Raw genomic sequence first — 15,979 nt, 5'->3', positions numbered from 1 at the left:
CTGAGTTGAAGCTAGAGAGGCCGGCTGACGCCCCTGGCGTGAAACCCGTCTTGAATTTCTTGTTCCTGATTCAAGGGCGGACACCCGATGCAAAATCAGGTTTAGAGCCGAACTTGTCCCTGATTTATTCTTGTCGCGGACTCGCGGCAACCAAGAACATGGGCCGGGGCGTTGCTGGTGCCGGCCAACGGGTTTGGGTGACTCGGTGAGTGCTGATCAAATCTGCACTTCCGCTTCGATTGGCTCGAATCTGCAACCACACAGTGGACCTTACGCCAAAAGAGCGGGAAGTCTTTTGCTGGAGCTTCATGCTTTCGCGGCATCGGCTGCCGGGCTCACCATGTGGACCTTGATAGTATTCTGGAAGTTTGAAACGCGGTGAGGATAGTTTCGAGCTTCCAGATGCTGTTGACATCATTTAGAGAAATCGAAAAGGGGCATCGACTTGTCTGGCATATTTGCGATTTCATGCAAGTGAACCTAACAGCCAGATGCTTTGGCTTCTGCAGACATGGACGCCATGGCATGGGGGCATCAATGATCGATGCCGGGTGTACAAAGGATCGACTAACAGTGGGCTGTAGTAGTACTGATGCTGGACAAACATCGCCATAGGGTCAGTGCTGCCACGGAGTAGGAACGTGATTTTTTCCAGATCGAATTTTGTTTTTGCAAATTTGCAAGAGTTGTGGTTGGCACGCCAGATGGATCTTGCGAATACTTTGGGCCACGTCAGATAGCCACGTTCTGTGGTACTCTTTGTCATATGGGAAGTCAGCGTAAGGTACAACGTCCCTGCATCGGTCCTGCATGGCTGAGATGCCTCACCAGCTCTGTGTCTTCATGTGGTACAATCAGATCTCCAGTGTCACAATGCTGCAATTCGCATCTGCCTATCAAGGTGAGTTCCGAATTTATGCTGCAGTTGGAGATTCAACTGTCTGCTCCAACCGTCGTGCTTAGCTGCAGCCAAGCATCCTTTACCGTAGAAGGCAAACAAACATATCCTTTATCAAACTTCAAGACATCAGTAACAAACATCAAGCGTGGTAGGGGGAGGATCAATCGTTGAACGTTTCTCTGTCTGGAGCAGCATATATTGAGGTATTTTCTTTTAGTAATGGTGCTCATTCGTTGATGATACTTCTGAGGACAGTAAAAAAGAAGCGGAAAGGGGTACCACATGGAGGTATTCACATCTTGAAGATCAACAGCTTGTCTTGTCTTGAGGAGGTATTTGAAAGTATCGTTACCATTGACGTGGAGTCCAGTTGTTGAAGCACATTGGTAACATTGGAAAGTGGTAAGTTCGTCGAGACCAGAGAAGTGCTGAACTAAGTCTCGAGGTCTTCACCAGAACCTCATTCTGAACTCATTTGCGACAGAAGCCAGGGTGATAGGAAAGTGAAGTTGAGGCTCCTTCCCGACTTCACTTCACTTTCTACTCTTGGCAAAGAACCACACTTGTATTTAAAGACACTTTCACCAACATGTCTCAAAAGCAACAGCCTCACTGGCAAAGAAAGAAGGAATCGTAAGCCATCTTTCTACTCTTCTTATTCTTCTTTCCAGTACCCGGGGTCTCTTCTCCTTTGTTACTTCATCGAACCAAATCCAACAAATCCTCCAACATGGCCACCACTGTCATGACCGCCACTGACTGGGGATCCAGGTACGCCAATGTTGACGTTGGAAACATGTAAGTCAGTCTGGTCTCTTCTCTTGACCTGTACTCATTTCTTTGCTAGGATCGAGTGCGCCAATTGCTGCAGAAAACAGTTCCGATCACGCTATTCCAACAACCAGCTCTCCAAATTCCAAGAAAGTACCTACAAGGCACGCCGAGGCGGTCAACCAGCGGAACTACCAAGATGCAGAGATTGCACTGCCGGAAACACAATCGAACTCAAGTGTGCTGGATGCTACGTCATCAAAGGCCTGGAGTTTTTCTCAAAACAGCAAAGAAAGAACCCAGATAATGCGGTAAGCAAAACCCTGCTTGTTCTTAAATATGTACTGACATTGCACAGAAATGCATCCCGTGTCAGCAAGCCATTGAGGATCTTGTGCCTGATCTTCGAGCTGCCAACGAGGAAGAGCGGATCAAAGAGGCCTCACAGAATCGTCGTGCCAATCCATTCCCTGGCATGTCCAACATCGGCTCGACTCTCCCAAGCATGAATGACTCACTCCCTGGTTCAGGCAACAGATCTCAAGCACCATCTGGAGGCAGTGGCGAGGTGATGATTGTGCAAGACCGTACCTCAGCTTGGGGAGGCGAATCCGTCACCACAAGCAGCATAGTATCTGGCTATCATCCACGATCTACCTCTGGCGAATCCCAATACTCGACACCACTTACAGGCTCGACGACCGCTACCACAAGAGGTGGATTTCACAAGCAAGGAGCATACAAGGCCTCTGCGTACGACCGTGCCATGACTCAACTCCAACGCGAAGATCTCTTGAGGCAGGAAGCGCAGGCAGCTCGCACCAGAGATGACGACGACGACGAGGATGATGGAGAATGGGAGCTCTGAGCAAGTAGTAGTGCCTGAGGCGGCTGTGCTGGGGCCAGATGGGCTTCTGTTGTGAGGTCGACCTAAGGTTAGAGGCCGCAGAAATCAAAGGAAAGGGTGGATGTGTTCAGATGTCATCATCATGGCGAGTTATCGCTACCGCTCAACCGACAGCAGACTGGGGGCTGAGATCCTGAGGCTTGAGCTGGAGAGACACATCGAAAGGAAGAAATGCATGCCCAGGCAACATATCATGAAAATCAACAGAATGGGTTAGAGTCAGTATTGCAGCATCAAAATGAAAGCTACATATCTCCACCTTAGGCGTGTTTCTCCTCCCTTCCTGATCCGACGAACCATCAAACCCTCGTCTGAAATAACCCTATGACAGATTGTGCGTATACTCCGGCAAGAAGTTGATGTGCACGACGCAGAAATTGAGACATGATCCTGTATTGACGACCTCACTATGCGTGACTAATCCATCCTCATAGGCTTGCGATATAAGGTGCATATATCAGCCTATGAAGATCAACCGGTCTGCAGTTCATGACAAACCCGTTGAGCGGTGCAAACAACGCACAAGGCAAACCGGGCAAAACTGGGCGTAAAGGGCGTCGAAGAGTTCAAGACAGAATTCTCGCCGATGGATGCCGAGAACGACGCTGGCGCAGCTTCGTGGTAGAAGTGCTCTGTAGACCAAGGTATATCCTGGTTAATATGGCTAAAAATCAAATAGCATGATAGTCCGACCGAACTCAAAGAAGGTCTGTTGCAACCTTGTGCCGGTGACGTCGCAGGTTCACTCATGCACAGCTTTACTAGTACTCGGAAGACCCGGAAATATGTGTCTTGTCCTCGGATCTCGATGTTTCCTGCTGGACATGTTGAAATGAAATACGAGGAGTCATTATTACACTGGGCATGAAGAGAGAAAAACGCACGGTGACACAGGGGTCTCATGTTGGCTTGGAGGCCTTTCTGGTGTTGGCGCTCACCAAGCCAACGCGTGGGTGCAATGACGTCTACAAATCGGCTTGTGTTTACCATGACCACAAGCACACACAAGCTTGGTCATTTGTGTCGAGTCGTGTTGCCGATTTGAATAAAGAATTGTGTTTCGTCTATAGATCCAAGATCTCGCTGTGATTCCGAAGTCGTCACACATATGGCCCGTCTGCCCTGCATGGAGGCGAGAAGACGAACTGCGGCAGGGTGGGACGGCCTAGTAAGGCGTTTCTATTGATGGCATGGCTATAGCATCAAGAGTAAAAACGTGCCAGAGACGGGAGTTAACGATAGCAACCAAGATCTTGCAAGTAGTTTGGTTGGTCGTTTTTAAGGGCGATGTTGGTAAACTTGCACCAAGACTGAGTCCGTGTCTTTACGAGTAGGCCCCATTCATGGCTGATCAATTCCTATCCACCAATTGTTCACCGGTTGGAGGCCCATTGACGCAATGCACCTTCTTTAATTCCATAGCCATGCCTGTCCATGCCTCTCTGCCTTCTCTACGTTGGCACGCCACGATCCTCACGAGCTTCCTATCAGTCAGTTGCGCAGCTTGTTGATCTCTATATTCTCATTGTCGCCGAGTACAGCCGCATCTCTCTGTCAACATTGTTCTTGCTGTAACATATTCGAATCTCGACCTGCTGCCCCCAGCGCGTGTAAACTCTTCCGCCATTGCGATAACGACCCCAAGCGACGTGTGCGCGACCTTACTCATTGTCCTACGATTGACGTCCTCCTGCGGCCCTGTTCTTGTCCTCTTACCAGGTTGCAGCCTACAGCCTGCAGACATCGGAAATTCTACTGTGTTCCTTCAAGACCAAGAAACAGGCTTGACGACTGGGCTGCCCTTGACGCGCACCTCTCGTCCATAATCTTGGACTGCTGCAAGTCATTCCAAAAACACTCGGGCTGCGCTTGCACTATATCAGGGTATCGTGGACTTGAGACCCCGCAGAAAGTGTCAAGCGGATGGTTTGAGGACAAATCTTGTGCTCCGCGGGACTGTGGTCTCCCGAAGCAACATGGCTGCCAACATGGACCGCATACCATCTCAGAATGACGGCGCCTACTCCAGCGATAACGGTGACTCAAAGCGGCATCATCCAGCAATGAGCAATTCCATATCTAGCGATACTGCCAACCAAAGAACGAGGGGCTATTCCAATACTTCACGGGACCCATACCAGTTCGATCCTTCAAGACTCCAACAAGCCCGACAGCCTATAAATGAGGCTGTCACTTCAGCCTTCAACACTGCCGACGCCAGTTCTACCAACTCCTTCTCTCCCGAACTGCTCCAGCAACTTACTTCACAAATCACCGCAAGCGTCTTGCAACAACTCAAGGTTGCAAACCCACCCGCACCTGCTCCGCAGCCACCTTTAGCTGGACCCCCGATGGACGCCGCCTCATCCACGGCGGGATCTCCTCCTCTCGACCGAGCTACGGTCTACACTCCTCCATCTCCCTATCGCTCATCTGAAGACACTGGTGCTCACCAACCTTCACCACATTTTCCTCCGCCTCCTTCGTCCACCCAGTCTTCATTCCGCCCCCCTTCACCACCTCCTGAAAAGAGACCTGTATCCCCCTTCAGTCAAAGCAGCCATCTATCCGAGAGCGATGCCAACCAAGAACGGCTAGCTCGACCCAAAGGCCCAAAAAGGATATCTACTGGAGGCGATGCAACGATCGTGGAGCGTGCATGGGGGACCCTATTTGACGAGCAAGGTCAAACGACCGCTCGTCTAGGTCAGTTCCTACGCGGCATTGCTGTCCATCTGATTGAGGACTATGAACCAAAGAACAGTCTGGTCATCACACCTTCCAAGCTGCAGAAATACTACGACGAGACCAAGCTCAACAATGAATTTTACCCGTGGCGAGCTGTCTTTGATGACAGGACGTCGTCAATCTCCCGAATGTACAGGGAGATAGAAGCGCAACATCATCTGGTGCAGGAAAAACTAAATGAAAGGCCCGACATTCCAGGCTTAACCCCGCTAGGCTTCGAGACATGGGCGACGCTGCTTCTCAAAGCGCATCCAGACCAAGAGTTCGAAAGATTGGCAAAGACGGCATTGGAAATGCCCATCAGCAACCCTGACGACAAGAAAGAACGTTTCCCAAAAGAGATTTCGCGTCGACTCTTCCCCACTCGGCCTGACACTGAAGCCGCCTACAAGCTGCAAAAAGCACTGTCAATGCACTGCAACGTGGACCTCGCTTCCCGTCAAGGAAGTGCCGCAAGCGCAGCAGAAACGACTCCACATGCTTCACAATCGAGTCACCAGAATGGTGACACGACGAGATCAAACACGCGGCCTAGTCCAGAAAAACAAGAGGCTGTCACTAGTGCACCTCAGCCAAGTCCAGCCAAGTCACAGTTTGGTGAAGAGCGTCGGAGGCAACCATATTCCGGAGCCCCATCCGACAGCGAAGATGTGTTCGAGAACAGCGAAGACACGCCTACTCCACAACCAATCGAGCGTGAGCGCAAGCCATATGTTGCAGCACCCGGCGGTGGAAAGACTTACGCGGGTGTGGACAAACCAGCTGTTGCAGCGGAGAACAAGCCACCGCCGTCACACGAGTTCAAGCTCGGCCGCTCAAACTCGGTCCACTCTACCAGCAGGAACAATGATGGTTCCAAGCCTAATGTGGCCATTCATCAAAGACCTCCTCCTGCGCCATTGGAAATGGGTGAGACACGTCACCATCGTTCGAACAGCACCTACCACCGAGATCAACCTCGACCTGGCCGCAACCGCTCACCATCAATGACTAAGGAAAACGGAGGCCCAGGCTATATTCGAAGGCCAGAGGCTGATATGCCCTATACGTCTTCACATCACGCGTATACAGGGAACGATCCCTATGACGATGCAAGGCGGTACAAAGAATACGAACAGCAACGGGAACGGCTCGCTAATGACCGCTACGACCCAGCAAGAATGTCTGCCTATGACCCGCGGGAACGCGAACGTGAAAGAGACAGAGAGACACGACCTCGAATGCAGTCTGTTTCAGGACATGATGGACGTGCTCCACCTCCATATTCGAATTCTGTGGCTTCAACGGACGAGGACTATTACCGAGACCGAGGTCACGTCGCCGGTACTGTAGGGTACAGCACGCCAATGTCAATAAGCACCGGATTCCAACCACCTCCATCCACGCCTGGAGGGAGGGATGCGACGACTGTACCAAGGGAGACACAGTATGGGTCGTATCCGTCTTCAGCAGGTTACCCGCCCACCGCCTATCGCGATGGGCGATGACCACAGCTTGATCGAACATATGCTTGTCAATGTTGACAAGACTGTCGTTGGGAGTGGGTCGATCAGGATTTACGTTGCTGGGTGCAATCGAATTGACATTGACAGGCGGAGACGCCGTTTTGTTTTCTTCTGTGTATCATACCACTACGAATGCTGCAAGGACTGTGGGTGCAGCTGATGAATAGCGTTGTTTTGTCTTTCGTTTCTTGATACACCCTTTTGCGAGCGAGCTTTTCTTTGTCATTGATGCTGATGCGATGGATTTGTATATCTGAATTATCACCAGTGTGCTTCCGGGGCAGCTGCTCAAGCAGAGGAGGTTGAGACCGGGCAGCATTGATGGTTTACACAACAATCGTTCGTTTTCATGGGCATATTATTCTTCAAGAGCATGAGGTAGATACCATTGTATTACTAGCACTAGCCCTTATGACTACTGCCATATGTACGACAAGTATCGGCGTCTTTATGACAAACACATAAGTTCTTGGGTCTCGAAAGGAGCCCCCTCTTTAACATAGAGAACACGCCCATGTGCTCCTCCCAATGTCGAATACCAGCGTTTCGCCACGGAAGCTGTCAGTCTATCAAGAATTGACGCCGTGGCGATTGAGGCGGTGGGATTTCATCTATGGCCGCATAATGTGTTGCAACTTCATGGATGAGCGTGGGTGCTTCCTTGTGTATATTCTGGCGTCGTGATTCTTTCTCCCTTCAGTCTCTGATCACCGGGGAGGTTTCTTCATCCCCTACACCTGCACTAATTGCACACCTATACTTAGCCGATGATATCTCACGTAATTCTTGGGAGTGCTTTAGAAGCTGCCGTATTCAGTACTGCACATTTCCACGGAACTGCAATCCAGATCTATCAATGAAGCGGAAAGCCATTCTGCCTCTCATTGCCAGTCATAGATAAGGAAAATCTAGTCTCAGCCTTGATGAATCGGACGTCTGCAGGGCGTAAAGAAGGGCACCTGATTGGACCCAGGTCACAAGTACTCCGGGTTGCAACTTGCATGTAAGATCGGAGAAGGATCATTTGGATTGTTGGAGAGGCTAAAAAGAAAGAAGCATCGATCATGCGTTGCTTAAAAAAACCCAAAATTGGGGGATTTTGGGCGATTATGCGTAATGATAGAATCCGGGCCTGGTGGACCTGATCACTTCAGCGAGCCGTACTCAAGCGATTGGTGCCCGGGCCTTGACTTAGATGTGCATTGCGTGTTCGTAGCCACTCATTCCAGGCATGCTGCCCGCATTCTTCCCACCTCCACCACCACCATCAGCAAAAAGCACCGCCCGCTTCACGCCTGCGATGATTGAGCCTGGAAGATAATACTCGTATTCTACCCGCCCCTCTTATCTTCATTTCCATCATGTCAAGCCTACGGCGACAGTATAGCTATCTCTGCTTCGAAGAGACCTGCGTGTTGCTAAATTGTTGCACTGCTTAATGACGCTACAATTCCTTTCTTCGACGTTTCGATCACATTGCGGCGCAACAGGAAAAACGACGACCGCCGAGTCCTTCACAATGCTCCCCGAATGCTTATGACACCTCCTACCCTCTAGCTATGGGCTACGATCACGCGGAGCAGAGAGAATTAGACCCTCCCGTTGTTGCCTCGGGCTCGAGTTCCGGATCCACCACGAGTGACAATGAAGTCTTGAAAGAGGTTGACAGACCACAAGAAGATGATGTCCTGGAGACAGAAACTCTTGATGATGACGAGGAACGAGAGCCAGGACGCCGTCACAGAAGACACCATGAAGGCGGCATTCTCAAGCTTCGCGCCGCGGACGATGACCTTCCTTCGGATTGGTGGTTCGCATCGACCGCTATTCCTCTCATTGCAGCCACCTTTGCTCCTATGGCCAACATGATATCCATTGGTGCCCTGGTCGTCTCGTGGAGAAATAACGTCGTTGATCCGAGCGATCCCATATACTATCAAGCGACCTCGGTGGGCTATCCGGATCCCACGTGGTGCATTGATCTCAATATTGCTTCACTTGTCTGCGGCTTCGTCGGTAATCTGTTTCTACTCTTCAATTTCACCAAGAGAGTTCGATACATCGTCGCTCTTCCTTTGACCATTGTACTTTTCTATATGGCCGCCGCTATCTTGATTGGCATTACGGTCGCGATGCACCTCCATGTTCCACCAGGACACAACCAAGTATATTCTCAAGGATTTTGGAATGCAGTCATAGCCGCATGCCTCTATATGTTCAATTCGATGATTCTCATGGCCAACATGGGTGGCTACTTCCTGGGTCACTACCCTCAGCACTTTACCCTGACGGACGAACAGCGCAACCTTATCTTACAGACTATGATGTTCTTCATTTGGCTTGGAGGTGGAGGCGCCGTGTTCGCGAGACTTGAAGGTTGGAATTATAATGACGCCGTCTACTTCTGCGACGTGACAATCTTGACGGTCGGCTTCGGCGATATTTATCCCACCACCGACGTCTCGCGGGGAATAGTTTTCCCTTTCTCTGTGGGTGGAATCATCATACTCGGTCTTATGGTCAGCTCAATACACAAGTTCGCCGGCGAACTTAGTACAGTGAACGTGCTGCGGAAGCACGTTGAAAAGAGGCGCCTGTCCACTTTATCAAGGTCTGTGACTGTTGAAGACTTCGAAGACCGCCGGAGGGAACACTTGGAGAACGAAATCGAGATGCAAGGCGAAAAGCTTCAAATATCCGCTCCTCTGCCCAGTCCACAAATCCAGCGCGATCTGGACGCGGCAGCGGCAAGGGCACTGGGACGAACGTCGCAGGACTTTGCAGATCGGGACACTGCCGAGCAGATAGCCGATGGAAGCCGGGTTGAGATGGAGGATCTTGAGCCTATCGACACCGCTCGAGAACGACAGACAGGACCTCAGATCGCCTTTCAGAGTGCTGATATCCAGAAGCAACAACAGGAGGCCGACCAGGAACCATCGCCCCATCAATTCATGGGTCATGACTTTCATAAGGGACCTATCCATCGTACATTAAGATTGATTACCAGACCCGTGACGACTTTGAGACGGGTGAGAACCAAAAACACGAAAGTCGTTCTCATGCGCGAGGAAAGGGACCGGTTCAACGCCATGCGAGACATTCAAGAGGACGCGAGGTCCTTCAAAAAGTGGTTCGCTCTATTCGTGTCTGTTATTGCATTTGGTACTCTATGGTGCGTGGGTGCGGCCGTATTTTGGCAAGCTGAGAAACCCACGCAAGGTCTCAGCTACTTTGAGGCATTGTACTTCTGCTATGTGAGTTTGCTAACCATTGGGTATGGTGATCTGAGCCCGAAGAGTAATGCGGGTAAACCGTTCTTCGTGTTGTGGTCATTGATTGCCGTTCCGACCATGACAATATTGATTTCGGACATGGGGGATACGGTTATTTCAAGCATCAAGCGCGGCACTTTTATCTTGGGTGACATGACCATCCTTCCCAAAAAAGGTCTCTGGCATGACCTACTCAAGGCGAACCCATGGGTATACAGCTGGATAAACAAGAGATCGGAGAAGAGTCGCAGAAAAAAGGGGCTGCCTGTTGGCCAGGAAGGTGACAGCATGCCGCCAGCATTAAGTATTGAACAACTTGCCGCTGAGGAGCCAAGCACGGGAGAGCTGACGCAAAGACTTGCTTGGGCTATTCGTCGGACAGCCGATGATCTTCAGCATGCCCCCAGGAAACGATACAGCTACGAAGAGTGGGCCGAATTTACACGCCTCATCCGTTTCACCAAGGAGGGACTTGCTCAGCTCGAATACGACGAGGAGACCGATGGAGTGGTTGACTGGGACTGGCTCGAAGAGAGTAGTCCCATGCTGAGCGGTCAGACCGAGGCCGAATGGATCTTGGATAGACTGTGCGAGAGTCTGCTCCGATTGCTGAAGAAGAACATGCTCGGAACCGACACTGCGCTCAGTGCCAGTGTGACAGATTTTGCGACATTCTCACCTTCGGGTCAACTGACAAGAACGGACACCGACTTGATGTCCCCGACGTCCGTCAAGACTGAGAAGGGCAAAGACACCGCCCCAGAACCTCCGACAGCTATACAGGAACGCCGGCGACGAGCTTCTGGAGCTGATGCTCTTATGACGTTCTTCACGGGCGAAAGGAGAGGCGACCATGCGTACGCCGAGACCGAGCCTCAATGGAGTCATAGGGCTATAGACAAGGCCAAAACAAGGCGCCGTAACAGCGACGGCCTCAAGGGTCCTAAGAAACGACGAGGGCCATTCAGCAGGCTGGAGCATAGAATGACTACGGGAGCTGTCGGAGGAGGAAGAGGCGGAGCTGGAGTCCGGACCTTGAAGATGAGACATTTGACGGGTAATGGGAAGAGGTTTTCTCCATCGACTGATGATGGGACGAGGTTTTCTCCGTCGACTGGTTAGGTCGTTAGCATATGTACAATGTGGAGTCCGGGCGCTTGGGTTTACGTGTCTTGGGGGCGTCTCTCACTCCAAGGATTGCGAGGAATTGTGTTTCGTGAGTATACCCCTTGGTCGGTCGGCAGATACGTCTTTGGAGAACAGAACGAAAACCGGGGCATACAGGCGTCATGAGTATGGATTGGGATATGGTTATGGTTATGGGATTGCGAAACTGTTGTTGTGTGTCTATATTTGTCCATGGCACGAACATTGGAGAGCACCCGAGGACAATGATGACTCCCTCCTGGCTCATGTTAGATGCCTTGTAGACTTGCCAGATGGCTGGGCCTTCGAAAAAGTTGAACACTGATATATTCCCTCTCCATGCTCTTCCTCACCACAACGGCCAGGACCATAGATAAATTGGGGGTGTTCCCTGCCTTATCGTTGTCCCTACAATCCTTGCAGGCTAGCAACAACGCCGCGGTTCTGCGGGAAAGCGTTCATGTCCGCCCTGTTGTGGGCCGGTGTACCCAGACTACCATGCCGTCGCTGCTGTCTGTTGTACAACGTTGAACAATAGTCCTCGGCAGACAAGCTCAAGACTTGTTGTCTGGCATTCGAAGAGCTCCTTGGTGCAAGAAGGCGCGTCAGATGGAGAGACTGTATACCAACGCCACGATCATCACGGTCGATTCTGAGCGACGGGTCTTTCGTGATGGTGCTATCCTGGTATCTGGCAGTCGGGTATCCGCCGTCGACACTTCTTCCAAGCTGAATGCTTCCACAGATCTAAGCATTCAACGTGTCGATCTAGGCAAGAAGATCGTCATTCCCGGTCTCATAAATGGCCACATCCACCTCATTCAGTCGTTGATGAAAGGTCTGGCCGAAGACTTGAATCTTCATGAATGGGCATCCTGTGCAATCTGGCCATTGGAAGTTGCTTACGAGGGAGACGACGGTTACGTTGCAGCGAAGCTAGCGATGGCAGATATGATGAAGAGCGGCACCACGTGCTTTCTCGAGCCTATGCTTCCAGCCTCGGCAGGGTTTGCGGGAGTTGCAAAGGCCGTTGGCGAGACTGGTATCCGGGGTTGTCTGGTGAGTAGGCCTCTACCCTCTACTATCAACTCGGTCACTGAGAGTATGGGTATAGGGCAAGCTTGTCAAAGGTCCAAAATCAACTCCCTCTGCTGGCATCCGGGACGACAGGGATCGACAATCACATTTGATGACTATCGATACGGCATTAGAGGCACACAAGGATTTCCACGGATCCTACGATGACCGATTGCACGTCTGGATGGCGACAGAGACACCACGCGGGCAGGATGAGTCGGGATTTGCTGCCATCGGGAAAGCATGTCTCGATAACGACATTCGATTGACGGTGCACTGCTCCGAAGCTCCTAAGGACTTTGAAATGCTGCGCGATGCATATGATGCTACCCCGGCTCAGTTCTGCGAGAGGATACATGCTACTGGTCCACACGTCGTGCTCGGGCACATGACGCATCTTGCTCTTGATACCGATCTGAAGATCTTGAAGGAGTCAGGTACAAACGTGGCACATAACCCAACGAGTAACGCCAAACTTGCCGACGGAACCGCACCTGTGCCGCAGATGCTTGAGGCGGGCATCAACGTGTGCATCGGAACGGATGGCGCTCCGTGTAACAACAACCATGACTTGTTTCGGGATATGCATTTGGCGAGTGTCATACACAAGGCTACTACCAATGATGCCAGTGTTCTCTCCTCGGAACAAGTCCTCGAGATGGCGACTATCAATGCTGCAAAGGCGCTAGGCTTGGATAAGGATCTGGGGAGCTTGGAGGTGGGCAAGAAGGCTGACTTCGTGGTCATTGATCCTACTGGCATTCATGCAGCGCCTTATGATCCTTTTCAAGTGGGTGAAGGAGGCATACATCCGTCGACGCTGCTGGTTCATTCCTGCTCGGGAAGAGATGTCGTAATAGTCGTTATCGACGGCGAAGTTGTCGTCAAGGACGGTCAGTTGACCAAGGTGGACGAGGAGGAGATCAAGGCGGCTGCACGAGAAGCCATCAAAGGGATCCGCAAGCGTTCAGGTGTCAGTGCACAACCTATGAAGAATAAGTGGCAGTATATATAGACGTTAAGACTCTAAAATGCATATGCTCTGGTTTCTGATCTATGTACGGTGCACCTTTGAATAAGCTTCGTATCGATCTTTGCACATGATCCTCATTTTCTTGCCCCAGATGATCATGGGGACAGCCAGCAGCGTGAAGAATAGAGATAGACATCCAAGGGATACAAACGTGTTGTACAATCCCAGGCTATCAATCCAAGGCCCTGTCGCGAAGACGATGCCTGCTGCTATGATATTCCGTACAAATGTCACTCCGATAAGGGCGTCGCCTAGAATCTGTGATGGAATTGTCAAACACTATTTTCAAAATATGTAGGAGAGAGCATACCTCTGAATAAGAGTCCATGAGATATGATAAGCTCAGAGCCTGGATCGATGCTTGAGAAAACCCATACAATGCAACACCCACGCATGGGATGATCCAATGAGCGTCCTGTTTTCTGTCAGATGTTGTTCTCATGACGCCACGATGTTGGTGACTGACCTTGGCTAGGCTGAAGCCATACAGGAAAATGCCAGCCGGACCGAGAAGGGCAGGAAAGATAGTCAGGTACAAACGCATCTCCGGTTCGTAAACACCTCCATTCCGCTTGGCCAACTGAATGATAGACCAGTCACTGAGCGGTCCTGAATAAGCGGTAGATATTATGGCGCCGATGAATGGAGGCAGATTCAAAAGCCCAATGCCGATGGTGGTGAAGTTATATGGTGCCGCCGAGAAGTAGTCAGACTCTGTGACTGCGACCACAGAGACCCATGATAGGAAGGCGCCGAATTGAAGCGCAACATACAGAACTCCTGGTATCGTCAACATCATAAACGGCTGGTAGAAGTGGCGAAGGAAGTCTGCAAACGATCCTGGGGTCGTCGTAGTCCACGCAAGGCGCTGGCGGTAGGTTTTGAGTGGTATTGTGCTATCGATTTCGGGCACAGATGTCAGCTCTGATGGTGGGCTTTCGGCACCCTTGACACCCTGCGAAGACTCTTTGTTTTGACCGGCTATTTGGACGCTTTTACTCGCACTAGTGGCTGCGGTGATGCCTACCAGGGTTGTGACGTATTTGGTCTCCTCGTAAAAGAAGACGAACATGAGGAAGTTGATGCCGACGAAAATGGTACACCACCAGTATATCCACGGCCAACCCTGGCTGACAGCACTGTAGCCAGCAACGACAGGTGCAAGATATACCTGTCATCGTTAGCTGTCTTCATACGATGGAGACATCCCGGTTTCGTACCCCTATGTTCATGAACGTGAGGTATGCTGCATTCATCCTCCCTCTCTGATGCAGGAAGAACAGGTCATTGATCTGGAGGAGGGTTGTCAACATAGGTGTACTCGGAGAAAAATACAAGATCAATTATTACCGTCATTTGCACAATTGTATCTGCCACGGCGCCGGCGAGACCATCGAACACGTTGACAGCAACCATGTTCGGGTAGTCGCGCAACGCGGCTTGCCAGATTCCACAGAGGAACAGCACGAACGTCGTGACAAGGTAGACGGGGCGTCGTCCATATTTGATCGAGAATGGGATGAAGAGAACACACCCGAAAGCCAATCCGACACAATTTGCAGCAAAGGTGTTGTTCAAGTTGTCGTATGAGATGTCAAGAAGGGTATTGTAGTCCTGAAACACAACGACCCCGATGTCAAGCCTGCGAAAGAGTCAGTCGTTGTGGGGAAAGAGTCTGTAGTGTACTCCACATTGCAAAGACCATCAGTACGTAGAACGATGCGATGGAAAAATTCACAATCTTTCGTCTCATGGACCAATTCTATCGATGGTGAGTAAAGTGGTAATTCTTCGAGTGACCACCTAGGACGCACCAATGGGTCATTTGGGTCTGTGGATGGTTGGGGATATAGGATCAGTTCTCCATCTTTTCCGTGTTTCAGTGCCGAAGAAGCTGTAGAACATCAGTATCAGCATTAACAACCATCCTGAAGGAGTAGAGTTTCCTACAGTTTTCAAGAACAACTGTTCCGGGAGCATCAACCCAGACGTCGGTAAGCAGGTTGCCTCCCTCCAGGGAAGGAGCATGAGCAGCCATGTTGTTGCCTTCCTTCTAGACTTGAAGTTCTGGAATAGGCTGGCAGAAGGTCAACTTGAAAAGAAGAGGACGAGGGTCTCTTGGAAATACTCCTCCCAACAGCGTGGTGGTACGGAGATGGCCACGAAAGCATAGTGAACGTCCCATGACTCGAATCTAGAGGTGTGACTGTCAAACTGTGTGTGTCGATCTACAATGCCTGCATCAGCTAATGCAACATCTCGTCTTTTGATTGCTGGAGCTAAGCACGGTGAAACGCCGAATACCCTCGATAACAAGTACAGTAAAGGAGAAGTGCGACGGGTACCCTCTTCCCCATGCGCACTGTGTAGTGGACTCATTCAGGCTCGGACCTTCCACATTCCCGCAGCATGTCGAAGCTTGAATGAGCTTATCAGCCTAGGTCCCGACGCTCTTCGCCGGGAGTTGATGTGATTTCAAGATAAGCAATGCCACAATGTCTTGTTCAGGAAGTTAAGGCACAAGACCCACAATAAGTTAGAGCGGGTGGTCGTCGATCACGAACATTGGCACATCTCGGATATCTCCTTCAGAGCGCAGCATGCTACTTCTTCTCG

The 15,979-nt window shown here is 50.8% G+C and overlaps 5 protein-coding genes across 5 annotated transcripts; 4 read left to right on the top strand and 1 right to left on the bottom strand.

The window, feature by feature from the left end:
- Positions 1–1,631: 1,631 nt before the first annotated feature.
- EDD37DRAFT_679151 (Stc1 domain-containing protein) lies at positions 1,632–2,923 on the top strand (the record flags this gene model as incomplete). The annotated part of the gene is made up of 3 exons (XM_062819678.1): positions 1,632–1,699; positions 1,749–1,983; positions 2,031–2,923. The coding sequence occupies 3 exons, from the start codon at positions 1,632–1,634 to the stop codon at positions 2,538–2,540; spliced, it is 813 nt and encodes a 270-aa protein (XP_062671830.1). The 3' UTR covers positions 2,541–2,923.
- A 1,516-nt stretch (positions 2,924–4,439) lies between these two features.
- EDD37DRAFT_322588 (uncharacterized protein) lies at positions 4,440–6,882 on the top strand. Its single transcript, XM_062811474.1, has one exon. It carries the CDS (start codon positions 4,556–4,558, stop codon positions 6,812–6,814), a length of 2,259 nt encoding a protein of 752 aa, XP_062671829.1. The 5' UTR covers positions 4,440–4,555; the 3' UTR covers positions 6,815–6,882.
- A 1,509-nt stretch (positions 6,883–8,391) lies between these two features.
- EDD37DRAFT_562031 (potassium channel, subfamily K) lies at positions 8,392–11,229 on the top strand (the record flags this gene model as incomplete). Its single annotated transcript, XM_062813896.1, has 2 exons — positions 8,392–11,047; positions 11,105–11,229. The coding sequence occupies 2 exons, from the start codon at positions 8,392–8,394 to the stop codon at positions 11,227–11,229; spliced, it is 2,781 nt and encodes a 926-aa protein (XP_062671828.1).
- A 633-nt stretch (positions 11,230–11,862) lies between these two features.
- On the top strand, positions 11,863–13,384 carry EDD37DRAFT_664272 (5-methylthioadenosine/S-adenosylhomocysteine deaminase n1; the record flags this gene model as incomplete). Its single annotated transcript, XM_062819221.1, has 2 exons — positions 11,863–12,312; positions 12,368–13,384. The coding sequence occupies 2 exons, from the start codon at positions 11,863–11,865 to the stop codon at positions 13,343–13,345; spliced, it is 1,428 nt and encodes a 475-aa protein (XP_062671827.1). The 3' UTR covers positions 13,346–13,384.
- Positions 13,365–15,401, bottom strand: EDD37DRAFT_679148 (serine/threonine kinase 16; the record flags this gene model as incomplete). Its single annotated transcript, XM_062819677.1, has 8 exons — positions 13,365–13,621; positions 13,674–13,778; positions 13,830–14,534; positions 14,584–14,655; positions 14,714–15,005; positions 15,055–15,125; positions 15,178–15,257; positions 15,314–15,401. The coding sequence occupies 8 exons, from the start codon at positions 15,399–15,401 to the stop codon at positions 13,385–13,387; spliced, it is 1,650 nt and encodes a 549-aa protein (XP_062671826.1). The 3' UTR covers positions 13,365–13,384.
- Positions 15,402–15,979: the final 578 nt, after the last annotated feature.

Source organism: Exophiala viscosa (genome assembly GCF_022695815.1).
Source record: "Exophiala viscosa unplaced genomic scaffold EDD37scaffold_3, whole genome shotgun sequence".
Taxonomy (NCBI): Eukaryota; Fungi; Ascomycota; class Eurotiomycetes; order Chaetothyriales; family Herpotrichiellaceae; genus Exophiala; species Exophiala viscosa.
Note: the sequence above shows the minus strand (reverse complement) of the source record. Positions and strands in the feature narration are given on the sequence as shown.